A 24,940-nucleotide genomic window follows, 5' to 3' on the forward strand; every position below is an offset into this window, starting at 1 on the left:
CTCAGCAGCATTTGACCTTATTGACCACCAAACTCTACTTAATCGTCTTCACAGTTTAAGGGTGGTTAACACCACACTCGATTGACTCGCTTCTTATCTTGATAATAGACAATACATAGTCCACCAAATTGCCCTCCCTTCCCCCATTCTCCCTGATGATATAGCTATTCCCCAAGTACAACCAAGTACAAACTTCTCGTTGTTATCTTAGACACTAAACTTACTCTACAATACCAGTAGTTCAGCGATTGTTCTGCAAACTCCACTTGATCAGATCTATTCAACCTTTGTTACACCCTCCTGCATTAAATATACTTATACACTCTCTAGTACTTAGTCAGTTAGACTATTGTAACTCATTATAGTTTCCAAGTTTATTTAAAATTTGATATACCGCTCATAAGCAATATGAGCAGTTAACAATAATTAAAACATGATATCAGGATCAAAGGCTGCTACAAATTACAGATATTTCAAAATACAGCAATAAAAATTATTAATGGCCTCAAGAAATTCGATCATGTGACACCTCATCTAAAAAAACGCTCACTGGTTACCTATTTCCGCATCACATTCAAAATCCTGTTGCTAGTCTACAAGACCTGTATCTTCAAGGTACCTTCCTACCTTGCATGCTACCTAGTTCCATATTCTCAAATCTGCCCACCTAACTTACTTCAATATGCCAATTTACAGGACTCTCAATCATGAACACACTCGACATTCTATATTTTCAGTATAGGGTCTGGAACTCTCTTCGCGTGCACCTTCGCCAGCACCTTAGCACACTTCATATCTGATCTTAAAACTTTCCTATTTCAAGATGCCTATTCCTAATGTCAAGTTTTTTTTATCCTTTCACCCTTCCCACCAGGACCGGGTCGACCTCTGGTGGAGCCCTGCAACAGGAGCAGCCTTGCCTTTTGTATATTGCCCTCACTCCCCCCACCACCACTCTATCAAAGATTGAAGTTCTCCCTTCTTACCTATCATATGTTGTCTTGTTCAATAGTTCATTTTCCCTTTAGAATGTAAGCCCCCGAGATAGTTTCCACTGTAGGGCGGGATAGAAAATTTCTAATAAACCTGAAACTGGAATAAACTTTCATGGGCATATTATGTATTACTAGTAAAAAAAGGCCCGTTTCTGAAAGAAATGAAATGGGCGCTAGTAAGGTTGTCCTCTAATGGCAATTATGTTTTTAAGGGAACTGTTAGGAGAGAGTATGTGTCAGAGAATGATATGTGTGAGAGAGAAAGAGTGTGTGTCAGAGAGAGAGAGTGTGTGTGTCTGTCTTTGTGACTGAGAGTGTAGTGTGTGTCCCGTGTGCACCAATTATGCTCTCTCCCCTGCATTCATCCATATGCAGCAAACGTCCTCTGTGCCCTGCCCCCTTCATCCATCCATGTGCAGCATCTCTCTCCTGCCCCCTCCATCCATCATGGTGCAGCAATTCTCCTCTGTCCCTTGCCCCCCCCCCCCCACATGTGCATCAACTCTGCATTCTCCTCTGGCCTATCCTCCATCCACCCATATCCAGGGCCCCCCTCCCTCCATCTCTCTCCCCACTGAGTTCCAGGCCCCCCTCCCCTTTGAGTTCCAGGACCCCCTCCCCCCTCCCCTTTGAGTTCCAGGACATCTTCCTCTTTGAGTTCCAGGATCCCCGAACAGAAAGGAAATGGGCGCTAGCAAGGGTCCAGGGCTCCCTCCCTCTGTCCCTCCCTCCATCCTACCCCTGTCCAGGAGGCGTCATTGGGGAACACAGAGCCTGGGCTGCCTTAGCCACGCGACGCGCACCTCCAGCACACACAGGCTGGGTTGTTTTGCTCTTTTCTTTGGCGCTCCACGTCACAGCTGGCCTCACACTGGCTCAGCCCCGACTCATCCGGATTCGCCACTCCTGTCATTGCAGCTCCTCCCCGCTTCCCTCTGCCAGCCAATCTGGTGTCTCCTTTCCCTCGTCTCTTCCCTCCGGCCCTGATGAATCCGAATTAGGCACTCCTGTCTTCGCAGCTCCTCCCCTTTCCCCTCTGCTGGCCAATCTGGTGTCTCTTTTCCTTCATAGCCTCCCCCATGTCCTGCATCAGTGTGTGTGTGTTTACCTGGCAACTATACAGAGTTCCCTCGAGGGCGGGGCGATTACGAACCCTACGAACACTACACGGCTTCACTGCCAGCTGCCACGGAGTCAGCTTCAGAACGTTGGAGGTGCGAATTATTATATTAGATGTTTTTGCATAAAATCAATAAAAAAGCAGAAAGAAAAATTGCAGGAAGATCTTAGGAAACTGGAAGGCTGGGCATCCAAATGGCAGATGAAATTTAATGTGGACAAATGTAAAGTGATGCTATTGAGACAGACATGGGGAAGCCACTGCTTGCCCTGGGATTGGTAGCATTGAATGTTGCTACTATTTGGGTTTCTGTCAGTTACTTGTGACCTGGATTGGCCACTGTTGGAAGCAGGATATTGGGCTAGATGACCATTGGTCTGACCCAGTATGGCTATTCTTATGTCCTTACCCTCTTTCTCTCCCTCCAGTTCTCACTGCCTCAGCTATTCATACTGCAACTCTTCTCTCCAGTGTTCTTATCAGCTCTCCAGCATGTTGTCACTGATCTCCAGATATATAGCTCCCTTGTTCTTACTTCCTAAATTATGCTTTCTTTATGGCTCTTTAACCCCCAACCATCTCTTTGCTGATTCTTCTTCATATCTATCTCTATACCACTCTCTGATTGTCATTTCTCCACACCTTATGATGCTTTGCATGTCACCCCTCCCTATCTCCTATCTCTATTCCTTAGCGTCCCTCCGGACCGGCCCAGTGATTGACCGGCCCAGTGATTGACTGATGGGTTGTGCACGCCTTCCAGCAGGTGGAGACTGAGATTTCTGACTCATCAGAGATAGCCAATAAGAGCCCTTGCCAGTGGGTTTCCCACTGAATTGGGCTGGTTTTTAAGCCAGGATGCTGGAAACTTTCAAAGGCTGTGGGCTGCGGGAAATTGGGCTTCTTTTTCGTTGCAGCTGTGCTGGGTTTGCGCTTTTTTCGGGGGCTTCTATTGGTCCAATTTGGTCCAATAGAAGCTTTTCCGGGGTAGGGTTGACATCAGGGGCGGGGTTAATGACATCAGAGGTGATGTCAGGGGCGGGGCTAACGACGTCAGAGGTGACGTCAGAGGGCGGGGGTCGGTGATGTTGGAGGCGGCGTCGGTGACGTTGGAGGCGGAGTCGGTGACGTTGGAGGCGGGGTTTGACTTTGGGTGGGTTTTGGGCTGGTTTAGGGCCGATTTGGGGTGGGGAAAATTTTTCCCATCTGCCCACGCTGATTAGAGTCCTGTATTCTCAGTCTCCAGCAGGTGGAAGGTGAGCCCTGTCAGTCTCTTTTCTTCCTTTGTGTGTGTTAAAAAAAATAGTAATTAAATTACAGTTTCTTTCCTTCTTTTCTGTGCACCTACTGGTTAGGAACCTTGTGGAGGTAGTGGTCCGAAGGGGCCTTCAGTTACCTCGGGGGTGTTACACCCGGACAGACCTCCCCCCCCCCAGTCTTCCCTGCCCATTGTAAACTCACCCTGTGGGTCTTTAGGTGGCTCAGACTCTTCGGAGGAAGAGATTCTGAGTCTAGGAGAGGCAGCTGTATTTAGCTTTAAAAAAAAGTGCAGCTCTGCTCTTCCCTGCTAGATTTCTTTGCCTGACAGCCTTTCTCTCTCTCGGTGCTGGTCGGCATTGAGTAAGAAAAAAAAAGCACTTTGCAGGGAGCTGGGTGTACAAGTGTGCTGTCGCTGTTCCTGTCATGGCCGAAAAGCTTAAGCGCTGCACTGTTAGTCAGCGCCGGGGAGTGGACAAAACTGGCCGTTGTAAGTTCTGCACTTGTGGTCCCAGGTCCTGTGGCAGCAAGTTTATCTAATTTGGGAGGAGTTGATGCTGCGCTTCCCTCTGTCAGTTCAGCAGTTCCTGTTTTGGCAGGAACCATCGCCATTTTGCCGCCCTCAGCTGATCACCCAGTTTCCCGGTCTCCTCTGCCGGTACAGTCTCAGCCTGCCAGCATTTTTTATCTGCCTGCCTGCTCTGGGGAATGTTTCCTTCCAGAGTTCGTTTTGCTGATGTATAAGGATTTCTTGTTGAGGCAATCAGATCCTCCTTCCTCCCAATCAGTTGTACTGGGATAGAGTCAACAGCTGTCAGCCAAAATGCCTAGAAGATCCTGTGAGCCTGATGAGGATTTGGATTCTGACCCAAATATTACCATGCCCTGTTTAAAAAACCAGCCTTTACCCCAAGGGGACTCTATGGAAGATCCTTCTGTTTTTTTAGAGACAGATATGGATTCTCTGATCCCTGGTGAGAAATTTTCACAAGGAGGATCTTCAAGATTTAATTTCCCAGGTTTCATCTACTTTGCACTTTGACGAAGAGGAGGAGTCTCCCCCTCCACAGCCTTGCAAGGTGGATCTCCTGTTGAAGGGAGTTCATAAGCCAGGGAAGACGTTTCCCATGCATCAGGATATCCGGGACGTCATTCAGGCTAAGTGGGATGCTCCAGACTCAGCCTTCAGACCTGCAAAATCTATGGTCCATCTTTATCCGGTTCCTGAAGCTGACAAGATCCTGTTAAAGCCTCCGGTGGTTGATGCGGTGGTCTCGGCAGTCATGAAGCGCAATATGGTGCTGGTGGATGGAGGTTCAGCTCTTAAAGACTTACAGGATCGTCGGCTGGAGTCTTTACTCAAGTTCTTTAACCTCTAATTGTGTTTACAGTACTTGCTCCAAACAATCTTCCTTAACCTTTTCTATATTTTGAGATAGTAAATCAACTTTACCAGCAAGTTTGGAGACATCTTGAGTGGATTTTGAAACTGTATTATCAACCTTCTGTAGGACCCACAAAATACTTTCTAGGGTCACCAATGTAGAAACCGATGAATTCAACACAGCTCCAAAGTTCTCTCTCTCAGCACTTGATTCACCAGCCCTGTCCCCCTCAGAACGGGGATCCAGTCTAGCAACATCTGCCCCTGGAATTTCTGCAGACAGAGTCCGTACGGAGGGGACAGAGATACATCATGCCCCAGAAGAATGGACGTTCCATCATCCAAACTTGTAGCACGGCCCACTTCTCTCGGTGGCTTCTGGGGTTGTTTGCTGGAATAGCGCTCCACTATTTGTTGAACCAGTGAGGAAGTTCTAGCCGGACAGGTAGTATTGCATTCAGTTCTGGTCACCATATCTCAAAAAAGATATAGTGGAATTAGAAAAGGTTCAGTGACCAAAATGATAAAGGGGATGAAACTCCTCTCATATGAGGAAAGGCTAAAGAGGTTAGGGCTCTTCAGCTTGCAAAAGAGATGGATGAGGGGAGATATTATTGAGGTCTACAAAATCCTGAGTGGTGTAGAATGAGTGGAAGTGAATTGATTTTTTACTCGATCCAAAAGTACAAAAACTAGGGGACACTCAAGGAAGTTACCTGGAATTACTTTAAAAACAAATAGGAGGAAATATTTTTCCATTCAACGAATAGTTAAGCTCTGGAACTCTTTTCCGGAGGATGTAGTAACAGCAGTTAGTGTATCTGGGTTTAAAAAAGTTTTGGACAAGTTCCTGGAGGAAAAGTCTGCTATTGAGACAGACATGGGGAAGCAACTGCGTGCCCTGGGATTGGTAGCATGGAATGTTGCCACTATTTGGGTTTCTGCCAGGTACTTATGACCTGGCATGGCCACTGTTGGACACAGGATACTGTGCTAGATGGACCATTGGTCTAACCTAGTATGAGAAAAAAAAAACCCCAAACCCTCCCTTCTTCTTAGTATGAGGGACTATCATTGAAGAAAAGCAGAAAACGTCAACATAGCACCAGGAGAGGTAAAATTGCCAAACTATTGTGTCACTATCGTGGCCAGCTCCACAATTTCACGTTCTATAAAATTTAGGCACAAATGTTATAGAATAGCGACTAGGACAGATGTGCGCAGAAATGCAAATTGTTGCCAGTTCACTCCAATTATTGATTGTTAATGCCTTGTTAACGTTTTAAATTGCATGCACTCATCTGCCTTGCTCACCCAAATTTAGGCACCCAACGTTTGGTGACCTGTATAGAATTTGGGTGATGATGTCCAATGACCTTGCCCCACACCCTCATCATCATCTCCTCCACTGTGCTTCCCATGTAGATCTTCCTCCCTGTCCTCTGCTACCATCTCATATAGACATCCCCATCCTCCATTCTCGATATTTTCAGTATTCTTACCACCACCCTGGGGGCTGTATGCAGTTTTTCTCTAGTCACCCAGCAGCCTGTAAAAATGGTGCTTAACAGCATGTCAGCTTTCTCTGGCATGTGGGGTCAGTCTAGTGGTATGAGCTGCCCAAGAATTTCATCAAATACATTAAAGGGAACAAAAATCCTTTGAACATTAGAACCATTACATATAATGAGACTATTTGAAATTAATACAGATAGCTGAGATGGAGGGGGCAGGGGGAGGAGGGCTTTGTGATATCTGTGAAAATCTGGAGGGTGAGCATCATCTCCGGGAATTATTAAACTTTGGAAATTTAGCAGTGCTTTGGGTGGTATTCAGATTTTTGGACAATAACAGTGAGAAGGAATGTAATACATTACACCCACTCTCTCCCTTCTTTCTTAGAAAATGGGGCCCAGCAAGGAGAGAGATGTAATTAATTTTCATTGATATCTAGAAACAAACATGAAACTTAAGATTGTTTTCCCTCCTCTGTTTCCTTCCTTCTCTCTTTGCATTTAAGCAGGCACTATCTTCTTTGTCTAAAGTAAATCTGTCAAACGGTTGGGAGAGTCCTCAGGGCTCTGAGCATTGCACAACTGCATTCAAGGCAGAAGACAATTCAACCCTGGACAGAAGAAACACATTTTTCCTTTTTTACTCAGAGCTGAGTTCAGTAAAGATTTCCGAGCTCATTTCCACATACTGTACAGGCATTTTGCAATACAAATTTAATGAACAAAACATATGTGTTTCTTTATCCCTAAAAAGAAAGGATATGAAAATGCATTCTCTAATAGAAAGAATTAAAAGGAAGATTTGGAATGAGGAGTCTTAGGATGGAAACTATGGAAAGGGTGGTGGATGTGTGGAATAGCCTCCAAGAGAAGATGAAGACTATCAGAATTGAAGAATAGAGTTCAGTAGCTGGTGTGGATGGGCATGCTGATAAGCCATGTGGTCTTTATCTGCTGTCATTTTCTATGTTTCATGAAGGCAAAGGGAAGTAATGATAGACCTATTCAAATATCTGGCAGGCTTTGAATAGCTACAAGAAGGTAACATTTCCTATAGGATAGTATACTGAAGGTGTAAATAAACAGGAAGTTAGAAAATTACTCCTGAAACGATTATATAGTAAATATAGTAACATGGTAACATAGTAGATGATGGCAGAGAAAGACCTGTATGGTCCATCTAGTCTGCCCAACAAGATAAACTCATATGTGCTACTTTATGTGTATACCTGACCTTGATTTGCATCTGCCATTTTCGGGCACAGGCCGTAGAAGTTTGCCCAGCAGTAGCCCCGCCTCCCAACCACTAGCCCCGCCTCCCACCTCTGGCTCTACCACCCAATCTCCGCTAAGCTTCTGAGGATCCATTCCTTCTGAACAGGATTGCTTTATGTTTATCCCACGCATTTTTGAACTCCATTACCTTTTTCATTCGTGAAAAAATACTTCCTGACATTTTTCTTGAGTCTGCCCCCCTTCAATCTCATTTCATGTCCTCTAGTTCTACCGCCTTCCCATCTACGGAAAAGGTTCGTTTACGAATTAATACCTTTCAAATATTTGAACGTCTGTATCATATCACCCCTGTTTCTCCTTTCCTCCAGGGTATACATGTTCAGGTCAGCAAGTCTCTCCTCATACGTCTTGTAACGCAAATCCCATACCATTTTTGTAGCTTTTCTTTGCACCGCTTCAATTCTTTTTACATCCTTAGCAAGATACGGCCTCCAAAACTGAACACAATACTCCAGGTGGGGCCTCACCAACGACTTATACAGGGTCATCAACACCTCCTTTCTTCTGCTGGTCACACCTCTCTCTATACAGCCTAGCAATCTTCTAGCTACGGCAACCACCTTGTCACACTGTTTCATCACATTCAGATCCTCAGATACTATCACCCCAAGATCCCTCTCCCCATCCGTATATATCAGACTCTCACCACCTAAAACATATGTCTCCCGTGGATTTCTACTCCCTAAGTGCATCACTTTGCATTTAATAAAAAGTCTTATGTTGCATAGCACATCAAGGTAGGAATGAAAGTGTTCAAGTTGGAATGTTTACAATTCTCCCAGTATTTTGCAAAAGACTCTGCAGAATGAGGAGCTCTTTGTAAAATATGTATGATGCCAGCAAATACAGGAGCAGTGAATGCACAAATTAATTAATTAATTTATTACATTTGTACCCCGCGCTTTCCCACAAGTTGCAGTCTCAATGCGGCTTACATAGTAAATACAATTACAGAGTTTGGAGAAGAGTATAACAAATTGTAGTCAACAAGTAGTTATAAGGTTTGAGAAAATGTGTGTAGCTATAAATGCAAGCAAAGAAGGGATAACAAAAGGAAAAGAGATAGGAAGGTTAAGGAGTATGAAGGATGGTAAGGAAAGATAGAGGGAAGTAGTAAGGAGTATGAAGGATGGTAAGGAAGGATAGGGAGGTGGATAAGGAGGTTGGGAGATAGTGAGGGGCATAATCGAACGAGAACGCCTATCTCCATGGGCGTCTATATCCGAAAACGGGTACGTGAAGAGGCAGGACAGACCGTATTTTCAAAAAAATGGACGTTTTTCAGCTGGGCGTTTGTTTTTTTTAGCGATAATGGAAACTAAAAACGCCCAGCTCAAAAACGTCCTAATCCGAGCCATTTGGTCATGGGAGGGGCCACGATTCGTAGTACACTCGCCCCCCTGACATGCCAGGACACCAACTGGGCACCCTAGAGGTCAGTGCGGTGGACTTCAAACAACGCTCCCACATGCATAGCTCCCTTACCACGGGTGCTGAGCACCTAACCCCCCCTCCCCCCAAACCCACTATCCACAAATGTACAACACTACCATAGCTCTTAGGGGGTGAAGGGGGCAGCTACATGTGGGTACAGTGGGTTTTGGAGGCCTCCCATTTACCAGCACAAGTGTTACAAGTAGGGGGGATGGGCCTGGGTCCACCTGGCTGAAGTGCAATGCGGTACCCACTAAAAGTGCTCCAGGGACCTGCATACACGCAAGCTTCTAGGACTTGTTGCTGCTATATAACATTGGCACACCAGTTGACACCTGAAGACTAATCTCTCCGAAAACGTCCTTTATTGGAATAAGCACGCTTACTCACAGTTAACTGCAGATCAGAGGTTGTGCCCCACTGGCAACGAGTCTCGCTGGTACTGAGATTAGCAGTAGGTCAGAGCTGGCAGAATGCTGTACAATGCCCTCTTTCAGCCACATTCAAGATAGGAACTAAGTTCTGTAACGTGGCTAACACGTGAAAGGGATCTAAAACTGACTTACAAAAATGGCCACTACCTCATGGACTACTGGAAACAAAACAGGGCACACTCTGACCCAGTAAGCAGGGGGAAAAGCACCATGGGAGTAGAGCCTACCAACTACCAACATCGTGAGCATTTGCCACAAGCTACTGGAATCACGGAGCCCAATACCCTACACCCACCACAATGCATTGCTGATGTGACTCTGCAGTGCGCATAACAGAAAAGGTGTCACACTCACCCGAGAGCCACATCAGAACCAGAGAAAGATTGTCACAGGATAGAACACATTCTGCTGTCATGGAGGTGGGTACGGCATTTGAGGCTGGCATACAGGCTGGAAAAAAAGTTTTTAAAGTGGGGTTTTTAGGTGGGAGGGGGTTAGTAACCACTGGGGAGTCTGGGGAGGTCATCCCCGATTCCCTCCAGTGGTCATCTGGTCAGTTGGGGCACTTTTTTGGGACCTGTTCGTGAAAAAAAAGGGTCCAAAAAAAGTGACCCAAAATTGCAGTAAAAACACCTTTTTTTTCGATTCTCAGCTAAAGACACCCATCTCTCCTCGGCCGATAACCACGCCCCAGTTCCGCCTTCACCACGCCTCCGACACGCCCCTGTCAACTTTACCCGTTTCCGCGACGGATTGCAGTTGGAAATGCCCAAAATCAGCTTTCGATTATACCGATTTGGGCGCCCACGGGAGAAAGACGCCCATCTCTCCATTTGGGTCGCAATATAATTGCAGTCATTCGGGTAAGCTTTCTTAAAGAGGTGGGTCTTTAGAGTGCAAAACCCCTAAGAGAGAAACTTCATTGGCTCCCACTCAAAGAACGCGTGGTGTTCAAGATCTGCACGATTGTACACAAAATCATTCACGCAGACGCCCCAATCTACATGCTAAATCTTGTGGACCTGCCTCCTAGAAACGCTGCAAGATCATCCCGCAAATTTCTCAACCTACGCCCCCCCAGCTGTAAAGGACTAAAATACAAACTGATACATGCCACCAACTTCTCCTACTTGAGCACATAGCTATGGAATGCTCTACCTACAGATCTGAGAGCTACTGAAGAAATAACTAACTTCCGCAAATCTCACATCTCTTCCAAAAGGCCTACAAAGAAAACACATAACCTACGAAACTACCTCAACAATCCACACAGTTATTACAGTTCACCTATATGATATCCTACCTAACACCTTCCGTCTATCTTCCTTTACCTAATCTTCAAACTTGAATAATTGTATCTGTTACCATGAAATGATTATGACTATCTTCCCTCACCTAATCTTCAAACACTAAGAATTGTACCTGTTATGTCATAACCATACTCTGTAAGCCACATTGAGCCTGCAAATAGGTGGAAAAATGTGGGATGGTCATTGATTTTCCGGATGGGTCTTGGCAGAGCGTTCCAAAGCTGGCTGCCCAAGAAGGAGAAACTAGATGCATAGGAGGTCTTATATTTGATACCTTTGCAATTTGGGAGGTGTAAATTAAGGTGGGTGCGAGACGACAGTGGTCTATTTCTGGCTGGGAGGTCAATGAGGTTGTTCATGTAGTTAGGGGATTCACCATATAAGATCTTATGAATCATAGTGATTACTTTAAAATTTATTCTTTCTCTGATTGGAAGCCAGTGAAGCTTCTCTCGAAGAGGTGTTGCGCTATCAAATCTTGACTTGCCAAAGATGAGTCTGGCTGCCATGTTCTGGGCAGTCTGAAGCCTCTTCAAAATTAGTGACTTACATCCTGAGAAGACACTGTTGCAGTAGTCTGCATGTGTAAGTACTGTTGATTGCACTAGGTTCGAAAGGTGTTCAAGGGGAGATAAGATTTACTGTTTCAGAACCCACATCATGTTAAACATTTTCTTGAGACGGATTTAGCATGGTTATCGATTGATAGATGGTTATCCGATTATTACTCCAAGTATTTTCAGGTTGTCTGATATAGAGAGTTTAACATCAGGGGTGCTAAGAATAGTTGGGAGAGTGAAGAGTATTGGGATGAAAGGACTAGGCATTGTGTTTTCTCTTTGTTTAGTTTCATCTTGAAGGCGTTCGCCCAAGAGGTTAGGGTGGTGATGCCAATATTTATTTTATCAGCAATTTCGGATAGGTTGGATTTAAAGGGGATAAATATGGTGACATCATCAGCTTAGATGAAGGGATTGAGTCCATGCTTGGCTAGCAGCCATGCTAGAGGAATCATCATGAGGTTGAAAAGTATCAGGGGAAAGTGGGGATCCCTGCGGCACCCCGCATTCAGATGGACCATGGGGGACGATATGCTTGTAGTCCCTTTGACTTGGTAAGATCTTGAGGTAATAAAACTTTTTATCCAATTTATGATATTGCCGCCAATCCCTAGTTTATCCAGAAGTTTGGTTAGAATAGTATGGTCAACCATGTCAAAAGCGCTGGATAGGTCAAATTGAAGGAGAAGGATATAGTTTCCAATTGCTATTTCATGTTTGAATTTGGATATTAATGTAAGGAGGACTGTTTCAGTACTATGAGCCGAACAGAACCCCGACTGTGATTCGTGCAGGATGGAGAATTTCTGAATGTAATCGTTAAGTTGAAGGGTCACTCTGTTTTCCATTAATTTTGTGATTAAAGGGATGGAGGCAATTGGACAGTAGTTGGTAATATCGTCAGCAGGTTTTTAAAAGTTTTTTGGTATAGGTGTAAGTAAAATATTGCCATGTCTGGTGGGGAAGGAGCCTCGTTGGAGTAGGTAGTTTAAGTGGCTGGTGAGATCAGAAATAAAACAAGAAGGGGCATCTTTCAGAAGGTAGTTGGGACAAGGGTCAAGCTGGCAATAGGATCTGGAGAGTTTGGAAATGGTTTTGTTGACTTCTTCAGAGGTAAGGGGATAAAATTAGTCCAATATCGGTCAACTGGTACTTCATCTGATCCAGGGTCCAGTTCATCAAGAAAGGTGTCAACACTGAGATAGTCTTGAGAGATTGATTGACGAAGATTGATTATTTTGTCGTTAAAGTATTTAGCTAGCTGGTCAGCAGAAGGACGGATAGAAGATGAAGTTGTTATTGAGTCTGTGTTTAAGTAAATTTTTTATAATTTGAAATAGTTTTTTTTTGAGGTCTGCCCCAGAGATAGTGATTTTTTTGAGTAAAATAGTCTCGTTTGGCTTGTTGAATGGCGTATTTGTGGTTTCTTTGTGATTGTTTCCATGCATTAAAGTTAATGCTATTCTTTGTTTTGCTCAATGCTTTTTCAGATTTTCTAGTTAGTGATTTCAGGTTTTTCAATGAGTCATTGAACCACGGTGAAGGGTTACATTTGCGTAAAGTCCTGGAGTACAGAGGAGCAATTTCGTCCAAAATCATTTTACATCTATTGTCCCATAAAGTAAGGAAGAGGTCTGAGTTAGACTGTATCGACCAGTTATTATCATATATTTGTTGCCAAAAGATATTATTATCAATCCGTCCTCTGGTAAGGACTGATATTGGGTCCTGTGTTTTGGGTTGTCCCTTTTTACGCCATTGTAAGGTTAGGAAGGCTTTGTAGTGGTCAGACCAAGGTGTAGGAGACCAATCGATTTTGGATATAATGAAATTTGGTTCGGTGGCGAATTTAGAAGAGATGACATCTAGCGAGTGACCCTTAATGTGAGTAGGTTGAGATGGAGGTAGAACAAGGTCACATAGGTCAAAGAGATCCAGACATTCTTGGGTGTGGGCCGATTTGGAGTCTTCAAGATGCAGGTCTAAGTCACCTAGTAAAATTAAATTAGGGTTATTAATACAAGAGTTGGATATAAAGTCCATGAAGGTAGAGTGGTTGTGAGTCCAATTACAAGGGTGGTATAAAATAAAATGCAAGTTAGGTGATCGTGCAGTGTAGGACAGTGTATTTCCATTGAGGCAATTTCAAGTTGCGAGGTAGAGCTTTCTGAAATGGGTTCAGATGAGAAGTTGGATCTGAGAATTAGTGCTATGCCTCCTCCCATTTTCTCTTTTCTAGGCCTGTGTAAAATCTTATAGCCAGGAGGGCAGAGGTCAAGTATGATGGGGTCTTTTAAATCGCGGATCCATGTTTCTGTAATGAAGAGCATGTCTAAATTGTCAGATTTAATCCAGTCACTAATAATTTTAGCTTTATTAACTGCTGATCTTGCATTAATGTATCCCACGCGTACTGGTAGGTAGGAATCAGTTGCATGAGGTGACGGGTGAATATTTATAATTTGTCTGGTATTTTTTACTTTGGTTTTAGTTGTTTTGAGCGCTTTTGATGTTAAAATGTTTGTTAATTTTGTTGGATTATTTGTAGTAAATAATTAGCAGATTTTATACACACAGCTTCAGCTTTAGAAATGTTAATTTCTTTTCTTCATCTCTCTCATACACCCCAGAATAATTCACTGCTGAGTCACTTTAAAGTTGAAGTAACAAAACATCTGTTTACTCACAGTTTGTAGTTAGATTATATTCAGACAGGCTTATATATACATAATACTATACATTTGGATTATCAGCTCTTTCCATGTGCTTAGATGGTAATGGATGCTCACACCACCATAGATCCTCTCAGCTTAGGAGAGATCATGAGCTCCATGTGCTGTGCCTGACCCCCCACAGGAAGTTGCATAGGTGTGACCTCTCTAAGTAATTCACATCAGAGGTCACAGAGTAATCACAGAGAAAAACATTTCCTGACAGGCAATGCATGTAAAATACAATACATTCCAACAAACCCATTCTCATGCATAACTGTCATGCAATTATTAATTCACACAAAGTCCAAGCTTTATACGCAGATTCTCAAAACGTTCTCTGGGTAACGGTTTGGTCATGATGTCAGCTGTCATCTCACTGGTGTTGACAATAGTCTAGCCTGATGACCCCTTCTTTTGCCAACTCTCGCACGTTGTGGTATTTCGTTGCGATGTGCTTGGTGCGTGACTGAACCTTGTCATTCTGTGACAGTCGGATGCAGCTCTGATTATCTTCCATTAACTGGATTGAGTCTCTGTTCAGCTATTCCAAAATCCAGCAAAAGTTTTTCAATCCACATCAGTTCTCTGCATGCTTCTGATACAGCCACATATTCAGCTTCTGTAGAAGACAGACTCACAATACTTTGTTTATGACTGGCCCAATAAATTTTTACATTTCCATACATAAACACATATCCACTTGTGGATTTATAATCAGAAATGATCCCCTGCCCAATCTGAATCACAGTAACATATTAGTTTTGGATTACTATTGGCCTGAAATCTTTAATTTTACAATCAATGGTGCCTTTTAAATACCTTACCATCCTTTTAACTGCAGTCCAATCTGATTTGGTAGGTGAGCTGACCCTTCTGCTCAAAATTCCTACTGCATTTGCTATATCAGCCCTGTAGTGTGGTAGTCAGATATAAAAGCTTACCTATGGCTGATCTATATTGGATGTTATCTGGTAAAGGTTTACCTCTTACTGTTTCATCCTTCAGAAAATCAGTGATCATGGGAGTGCTTACAACTTGGGCATCTTGCCATACCTAAACTTTCAATAAGCTCCTTTATTTTCTGCTTTCGGCCTTAGAAGATACGAACCATCATTTTGTTTCTCAATTTCTATACCAAGATAGTATGACACATTACCAAGCTTTCTTTTATCTCAACATTCAGGTTTAAATATTTTACAATGTCCTTGTACTCTTGCCTCACTTTTGCTTGCAATGAGCAGATCATCAACAAAAGCTAAAATGTATGCATATTGTCCATCTCTGCACCTAGTGTACAAACATTTATCTGCTTCACCTTGCTTAAATCCTAAATTTGTCAATATTTCATGCCAGTTGTCATTCCAACATTTTGCACTTTGCTTTAATCCATAAAGACCTTTGTTTAATTTACCACACTAGCTGTCTTTGTTTTTGTATTTATGAAACCTGTTGGCTGTTCCATGTACAAGTCTTCAGTTATATCTCCATGAAGAAATGCTGTTTTCACATCAATGTGGTTGACTGCATGCCTTTTGAGACTGCAATGCTCATACGTGTTCTAATTGTCGTGTGTTTCACTACAGGTGCAAACACTTCATCAAAATCTTCTCCATATTTTTGAAGATATCCCTTTGCGACTAATCTGGCTTTATACCTTTCCACTTTTCCTTGTGCATTCCTTTTTCACTTGAATACCCATTTGCATCCTATAGCTTTCTTGCCAGGAGGTAATTTTGTAAGAATCCAAGTATTATTTTTATGCAATGCTCAATTCTTCTTGTGCTGCTTTATGCCATTCAGCAGCTTCTTCTGCTGGCATTTTCTCAATCTCAATCCCATGTTAAGGGCTTCTTGAGCTTCTGCTGACTTTGTTAGGTAAGGACAGTCTTGGGGGTGGAACACCTTTGTTTTCCCTGGATGAGCGTCTGACAACAGGTTGGTCCGACCTTTCCGCATCCTCTAAATCTGAGAGTCCTTCTCCAATTGATTCCCCTTCTCCAACTGTACTGTCTCCTGCGATGATCCTTTCTGTGTCTGCTTCCTCTGCCTGTTCCTCGTTAGATACAGATGAGTTGCTTTCAGAACATCTGCCTTGGTATGGCATTTATATACACTGGCATGTCTATTATGGTTCTAGTTTCATATTCTGGATGATAAGGCTCATCTGGGATAATCCAGCCTTTATCAACCCTTTTGTTTTCATCAAAATATGTAACATGTCTTATGCCAACAATGCCAGTTTTCAGATTCAAAATTCTATATCCTTTGTGTCCTGGAGCATAGCCAACTAAAATGCCCCTTTCTGTTGTGGAATCCAGCTTATGCCTTCTTTGCTTTGGTACATGAGCATATGCTGTACTTCCAAATGTTCTTATGTGTGTCAGGTTTGGCTTCCTACCATGCCATGTCTCATGTGGTGTGCGCTCAGCGCCTTTAGTTGGCATTCTGTTTTGTAGTTACACTGCTGTGAGAATGGCTTCCCCCCATAGTCTTTTAGGGAGATTGCTATCTGACAGCATACACCTGGTCATTTCCACAAGTGACCTAAATTTTCTCTCTGCAACAGAATTTTGCTCTGGTGTATAAGCTACTGTTGTGATATGCGAATGCCTTCTTGTTCTAGAAATGTGCGCATGCTTTGTGAAGTGAACTCACCACCCATTGTCCGGTCTGAAGAACCTTGGTTTTCTTTCAAATTTATTGCTCACATGGCTACGTATTTCTTCAGCATGTCTGTGACTTGGACTTTTTCTTTCAGCAAATAGGCCACACAGTATCTAGAGAAATCATCCAAGAATATTAGCACAAATCTGTTATTTCCAAATGATGGGATATTAACGGTCCACATAAGTCACTGTGTATTAAGTCCAGTACTTTATTACTCCTATTTCCTGTGTATGCAGGAAATGAGGTCTCACACCTTTTTGTGTAACACAGTCTATGCATTTCTCCATTTTACCAGTATCTGCACGTATCTGAATGCCAGTGGCAAGTTGCCTTACTGTAAAGATCCTGGATCACCTTAAAATCACGATGTCCCAGGCGGCGATGCCAGATTTCCAGACTACATTTACCATCATTCTTCCTTACTTGCGCCAGATGTGAGGCTTTCACCTGAAATGCTCAGTTTATAAACATCATTATGCATAAAAGCTTCAGCATACACTCATCATTTTTAGAGATTGTGCACTTACTGTTTTCAAAATGAATCACAAATCCCTTCTTATCTAATGTAGATACACTAAGCATATTGCAAATCTGCTGGGGAATATACAAGACATCACTTACAGGAATTTCTTTAACTTCATTAGACACTTTGCATTTTAAGAATCCAATGCCTTTTGCTTGGATCTTAGCAGTCCCTGCGTTTGCAGTTTTAAGAATACCTTCTTCTGGACACATTTCCTGAAAGAAATCCTTAGAATTGGTTAAATGGCATGTGCTCCCCGAATCCAAAATCCAAGTACTTTCAATTGAATTATTATTTACCATAGTCAAAGATTTTTCTGCCATTAGAAAGCCCTTATGTTTATTATTGTCTTTCATACATTTCCTGGTTGGAGAATTCTTTTGTTCCATTGGTTTAGGTGAGCTAGAGGGGGTGTTTTGTGTTTCCTTACACCATTTAGATACATGTCCCTCCTTTCCACATGAGTAGCAAATCAGCTTGCCCTTGGGTGGAGTTTTCCCATAGCTCCGCCTTCCTCTGTTCTTTGCCAAGAAATTTGTTTCATTTCTCTCTGACTGACTTTGAGAACACTTCTCCTCAGAATCATTAATTATGCATTCCTGCCTCAGTTTTGATGCTGCCTGTTCAAAAGATTGCCCTTCAATGGCTTCATTTACAGACCTAAAAACATCAAACTTCTTTGATAGTGAGGTAAAAAGAAATGCTCTTTTCAATGCATCACACATGGGAATTCCAGAAAGTTCTAGCTTTTGAAATGAAGACATAAGATGCATAATGTGATCATTACACTTACTTTTATCCCTTAATTTGGTTTCATTCAACTCTGCCAACCAAATTGGTTGCTGTTTTGCATATGTAGTTGCATACATAGTTCTCAGTTTATATAAGATGTCCTTTGGTGTATCTTTTCCCTCCACTAATATGGCTTGTTTCTCTGAGAGAGCTTCCAAAAACATGCACTTCACATAATAGTTTGCATTGTCCCATTCAGCCATATTTTCAGCTGTTCTGTTTTGGTCTAAGCATATATTTAATTTCTTTGCTTGAAGGAGACATATGAATCTTAGTTCCCACTGCTGATAATTAAATTCAGTTAATTTAGGCACCTTGAGAGAGTAGAAAAATGGTGAATTTCCTCCCTCAGCCATTTCTTAGCCTTCTGTCTGCTGTGTGGGGGGAGAGAGAGACAGACTGAATCTTTCTTTTAAAACTTAAGAGAAAAATGTGGCTTTTTTACTGCCTGGTAATATTTCTCTTCTTTTTCAATTCCTGGCCCCTGGGCCCATAACCCTTTTGTTGGATTATTTGTAGTAAATAATTAGCAGATTTTATACACACAGCTTCAGCTTTAGAAATGTTAATTTCTTTTCTTCATCTCTCTCATACACCCCAGAATAATTCACTGCTGAGTCACTTTAAAGTTGAAGTAACAAAACATCTGTTTACTCACAGTTTGTAGTTAGATTATATTCAGACAGGCTTATATATACATAATACTATACATTTGGATTATCAGCTCTTTCCATGTGCTTAGATGGTAATGGATGCTCACACCACCATAGATCCTCTCAGCTTAGGAGAGATCATGAGCTCCATGTGCTGTGCCTGACCCCCACAGGAAGTTGCATAGGTGTGACCTCTCTAAGTAATTCACATCAGAGGTCACAGAGTAATCACAGAGAAAAAACATTTCTGACAGGCAATGCATGTAAAATACAATACATTCCAACAAATTTATCTTCTGCTTTTGTTGAAACATCCGCTGTTTTTAGAGATGATTGGTTAAGTGTTGATGAATTTTTATGATTGTTAGCAGTACGAGACGGTGCAATTGTCTTGGTTGTCCTTTTGTGGTAATGAATAACTGGAATGATGTTAATATCCGAAGGTGGGGCTTTGGATGTTGCACAGATGAGAGCAAGTGAATGAATAACGATGAGAATTTTTAGAAAAATCATTTTGGTGAACAAAGTTTTTGATTAATTAAGGAATGCAGTAGAATAGAAACAGGAGCTGCTTAGAGAATTACATCAGCCAAACACTGCAATCTGCATAAAGTTTGAAACAGGATTAATAATACCGGTTAGTTATCTTGGTGAGGGTCTATAGTAGTGATCCAACTAGGTCATTAACAGTGTTATAAAATGCAGTAGATTGGCTGCCTAAATTTTCATCAGCTAAAATGCAGTTCTCTGCAATTTAAAGCAAGTAACAATTTTTGGATATACACAATCAGCAGTATTGTGAAATACAGTAAATTGACTAGCTGGAAATTGCATTTGCTAAATGTAGTAGTTTAAAATGAAAGTAAATAACAATTTAGATATACAGAATTAGCAGTATTCAACTCAACTCCAAGATGACTGCCTAGGAATTACATCAGTTAAGTGCAGTTGTTTGCAATTAAGCTAATAACGATTTTGGATAAACACAATCAGCAAAACAGTATTGAAGTTCAACGTGAAGATGAAAACAGCGCTATATAATATCAAGTTAATATTTCTGATGAAAGGCTAGCACTGGTAATACAATTAAAGTTGATCTATATATTTTCAGTGAGATTTGCCTTAGAATGGGGGAAGCATAAACATATAATTGAAATTAAACAAGATTTGTGTTACAGTTCCTTAATTAAAATATTAGCTAGAATTCTTGCCGTTGTCAGTCCGCTTGGGACTCGCCACTTGGGACTGCCTTGTCAGCACCAGGGACTCCGTCTCATTCATTTGAACTCGTCCTTCCAACGGCTATGTTCCCGGTCCTGCCTTGTCAGCACCAGGGGCCTCCGTCTCATTCGTTTGAACTCGACCTTCCAACGGCTGTGTTCCCGGTCCTGCAGCAACGCTCTCGGTGTTTCGCTCGTCTCTCTCACCCGACAATCAACTGATCTGTCGGACGATCGGTTGGTAAATCCTCAAAGGCTGGTCTGGTTGGCTGCAACAGTCAACACCACGTGGCAAGATGGGAGCTTCAGTTGGCTGCAACAGTCAACACCATGAGGCAAGATGGGAGCCTCGGTTGGTAAGCAAAGGCCTCAGCATATAATAGGGATCGTTGCCCTCTTAATCACAGTCCGCTCACTTCGCCACCTTAGCAAGCAGCCGATAGTCGGTAGCTCCTCAGAGGCTGGCTTCATTAGCTGTGACGGCCAATTCGCAGGGCAAGGAGGGAGTCTCTGACGGTAAGCAGAGGCCTCGACGGAAATAGGAACGGCCACAACCGTTCAATTGCGGTCGGAGCCTTAGCAAGGCTGGCTATATATTAAGGTGATGTTCGAGGCCAGGTTGGCAGGTCAAACGCAGGGGTAAGAACCAGGCATGAGATACAGGCATGGCTCATGGCAGCGACAGTCAGACAGGTTGGGTGCCCAATTAAAGTTTGTTCCGTTCTGCTTACGGGCGAGACTGTTCTATGAGGGATCAGATATTGATCATCAACAACAATTCAACAAAGCAACGGTTCTAACCAGTTCAGCTAAGGCTGGATTCCTGTCCAAATCAGCTAAGGCTGGATTCTCGTCCCACTACAGGGTTCTTCATCCAATTTCTGCTCGGTTTCTAATTCAAACAAATTAGTCCGATTTTAACTCAATTGAGATCGAATCTGCATATACTGATTTCTTACCCTTTCATAGGGTCAGCAATTTGTTTCTACCCAATTTCAGTCTGATTTCAGTCTAATTAACTTAGGTAGCCGTAGCTAGATGTTCATGTGGTGCATCAGTCAGTGGCCATCTTAAATCCACTCCAATTGAAGGATTAAAGTGACTTAACTTTAGTATTTCTTATTGTTAGATTAGTTCAAATTTCTAATGTATTTTTGAATAATGGCTGTATTTCAATAACAAGTGAATTCTTGTTATGATGTTTAAAAATCAATAAACAAATTTAATAATAATAAATCCACTACAATCTATATGTGTAATCTATGTTTGTATAAAAGTGTGGCAAGTAAGCATTGAGCTAGTGAAGATAAGTTTTGTAAATTCATAGACTGTGTTTCCAAGCAAGACATATACCCCCCGATATTCAAAGCTATGCAACCAGCCAGACACGGCCACTAACCGGTTGAATAGCATATCAGCACCTAACCAGAAGCATAGCTAGGTTTTGATGTCAGAGGCAGAAGACCTTTTGTAAAACAGATGTCAGTGTGAAGCTGAAGAGCTGATCCGCATAGGCACTACTTTATTCAGAATCCGTTTGGAGGAGCGGTTGCTCCTGTTGCACCCCACCTAGCTTCACCTCTGCGCCTGACCACAGATATTCAGCAGGAGATAACTGGTTATTGCCTACTAAATATCCGTGGTTAGTGGCTAACTGCTAACTGGCTACAGCACGCAAAATAGTTGGTTAGGCGCAGATATTCAGCGCTTAACTGGCTACATTCAGCGTTTAAAATAGGCCGCATAAATAGCAGCTTAACTGGTTAATTTTTTAGCGGTTAAAACTCCCCAAATATTCAACGCCAGTCGCCGGAAATGGCCCGGCATTGAATATCTGGGTTTAACGCCGGTGAAGGACAGCAAAAGCGCTGCCCGCCGCCAGCTGAATATTGGGCCCATAGAGGCTGAGATACAGAGATGCGCATTCATACAAGCACATGCAAAGGGAAAGACATAGAAAACAAATACTTACCTGACTTGAGCCCTGAATCTAGAGGAAACTATAAGGAGAGAGACGAGACAGAATTTTAGGAAAAGAATCAATTTATAAAGTTTGCATAATGTTAAAGGAATAGAACTTATCTAATACTGAAGTAAATATGATACTCAGTTCAGAGTGAAGACAGTTGAAACTAGGTGCATAGTAACATAGTAGATGACAGCAGAAAAAGACCTGCACGGTCCATCTAGTCTGCCCAACAGGATAAACTCATATGTGCTACTTCTTGTGTATACCTTACCTTGATTTGTATCTGCCATTTTCAGGACACAGACCGTAGAAGTCTTGCCCAGAACTAGCCCCATCACCCAAACACCAGGTGGTACATGCTTTTTATTGCTTCTTTCAAATGAGAAAGGTCAATAAAAGAATGCAAATGCATTTAAAATATTTGTTAAAGTTAATTGCACTGTAGTTAATGTTTGCACTGAAACACAACTGTGAGAAAAAGGTCATTTTATTTAGTACACTTTTTAATTGCAAGTTTTAACATCAAATATTTACCTAGCATCTTGTGCAATAAACGAGTGTTATTGTTTATATCTTACATATGTTGTAATATTTCTTCCCAAAGTTCTGTTGTTAGCAACTTTATTGGGGATTAACATTTATTTCATTACCAAGTCACCACCATTCTGAAGCAAGATTGCAATAACACCATCCCCCTAATTCTATAAAAGTCACCAAAAATAAGAACATATGTATTGCCACACTGGGACAGACCAAAGGTCAATCAAGCCCAGCATCCTGTTTCCAACAGTGGCCAATCCAGGTCACAAATACCTGGCAAGATCCCAAAGAAGTTCAATACATTTTGTGTTTCTTATCCCAGAAATAAGCAGTGGATTTTCCCCAAGTCATTTTAATAATAGTCTAAGGACTTCTCCTTTAGGAAGCCATCCAAACCTTTTTTAAAACCCTGCTAAGCTAAGCACCTTTACCATATTCTCTGGCAACGAATTCCAGAGATTAATTACATGTTGAGTGAAGAAATGTTTTCTCAGATTCATTTTAAATTTAGCTACTTTGTAGCTTCATCGCATGCCCCCTAGTCCTAGTATTTTTGGAAAGAGTAAAAAAACGATTCACATCTACCCATTCCACTCCACTCATTATTTTATAGACCTCTATCATATCCCCCCTCAGCTGTCTTTTCTCGAAGCTGAAGAGCCCTAGCTGCTTCCACCTTTATTCATAGGGATGTCGTTCCATCCCCTTTAACATTTTCGTCACCCTTCTCTGTACCTTTTCTAATTCCACTATATCTTTTTTGAGATGCAGTGACCAGAATTGAACACATATTCAAGGTGCAGTCGCACCATGGAGCAATACAAAAGCATTATAACATCCTCATTTTTGCCAGTAATTGTCTTTTTAACAAGCAATTATTGGTGCTAATTGGATTCAGTTGCAATGTACAGACGTTAATTTAGGCACATGATCTGTGCCTAAATTTTACATGCATCTGAAAAAGGGGGAGCGGAAATAGGAGGGTCATGGGTGGTTCAGGGTGGCTCATGGATTTGGTTTTGAGTTACGCGTGCAGTTATAGAATAAGGGTGTTCTGCACTTAAATTTAAGGTGAGGCATTTGCATCACATTTTTGCTGGTGCAAATGGATGCGCCTAAATGTACATGCGACCCTCGGGACTGAAGCACTATTCTATAAACCGTGCCTAAGTGTGTGGCTTATAGAATAAGCGCTTAAGTGGTGTTTTTGGCACCAATTTTTTAAGCACAATTTACAGAATTCACCCCCATATGGCATCACCGTGACAATAAAAGGGGAAACTGCAGTCTTGCAGAGGAATTGGATGGTGGGTTGCACTGAGGGTATCCTGAAAATCTGACTAGCTGTGTTTGTTCTAAGGAATGGGCTCAGAGCCATTCCTGTAATGATATACCACTGGAGATTTCAGCAGCATGAGGGATGCAGGGGCTAGGAATGCCAGAGACTTGGAAGAGATCTGTATGACAATTGTGAATGTGAAACAGCAGCTCTCTGGTAACTGTGTACATGTGTGGTAATAAAGTATGAGCTAAAAATGCCTGTAATTTTTTTCAGATCATTTCCAGCTGAGACTGGTGAATGGTCCCCATCGGTGTGCTGGCAGAGTGGAGGTCTTTCACGAGGACAGCTGGGGAACTGTGTGTGATGACAACTGGGACATAGAAGATGCTGCAGTGGTGTGTAAACAGATGGATTGTGGACCTGTACACTCAGCAAACCTCAGGGCTCCTTTTGGAAAAGGCAATGAACAGATTTGGCTGGATAACGTTCAGTGCAACGGCTCAGAAACTCTCCTTACTGACTGCATGCATGAACCTTGGGGACAGCACGACTGTGATCATGAGGAAGATGCTGGTGTTGTGTGCTCAAGTAATTATCCGTCTAGCATCCTTATTACCTCCATTGAGCTCTGCTTGGTGCAGATCCCTTCTTATCTAGTGTTGACAGCAGTTCATATATTTGGTTTATGTGGTTTCATGTTCAGTGAGAGCAATTATGTCCCTGTGAATTCAGAACACGCACTGTGTAAACTGTGGGTCTGGCCCCACTTCCAGTTCTTTGCAGGATGGTCATGAGATAGTCCCACTGCTGTCAATGCATAGGGGAAATCAACAGTGGGGACAGGGAGGGCAAGCAATACTGTGTCAGCGATTTTAAAGATTCAATAGCAAGTTTACTGCATAGTATTAAGACTCTGAAAGACACCAGTTTTTAAAAAAAGATTTCCACATTAGCTTCATTTCTTGGAAGCCCCTGAGATATATATTTTTTTTAATTCATTGAAAGTAAGTCCCAATTGGATAAGTTTAAGATGTGCAACATCACTGAGGGAGAGATAAGAGGGAGATGCATGCAAGCCCAGGTTAACACTATATTGGGCATTAGCCAAACATACATCTGTTTCCCACCCCCCTCCACCCCTACCATGGACTCCTAATTACTTTTTTTCTTCCCCCTCCCCCCCCCCCCCCCCGTGATCTTCAGTCATTGCCTGCCCCCTCCATTTATTTATTTATTACATGTGCTTGATATACTTCCCTATGAAGAAAGACTAAGG

General features: G+C 42.3%; 1 protein-coding gene across 1 annotated transcript in view; it reads left to right on the plus strand.

Annotated features, from left to right (window-relative positions):
• Nucleotides 1–24,940, plus strand: part of LOC115471580 (deleted in malignant brain tumors 1 protein-like) — a 339,289-nt gene that overhangs the window by 86,812 nt on the left and 227,537 nt on the right. Inside the window, exon 3 of the mRNA XM_030205253.1 lies at nucleotides 23,938–24,252. Coding sequence (XP_030061113.1) covers nucleotides 23,938–24,252 — 315 coding nt within the window. The remainder of the gene's footprint in view (nucleotides 1–23,937; nucleotides 24,253–24,940) is intronic.

The sequence above is a fragment of the Microcaecilia unicolor genome, chromosome 6 (genome assembly GCF_901765095.1).
Source record: "Microcaecilia unicolor chromosome 6, aMicUni1.1, whole genome shotgun sequence".
NCBI classification, from domain to species: domain Eukaryota; kingdom Metazoa; phylum Chordata; class Amphibia; order Gymnophiona; family Siphonopidae; genus Microcaecilia; species Microcaecilia unicolor.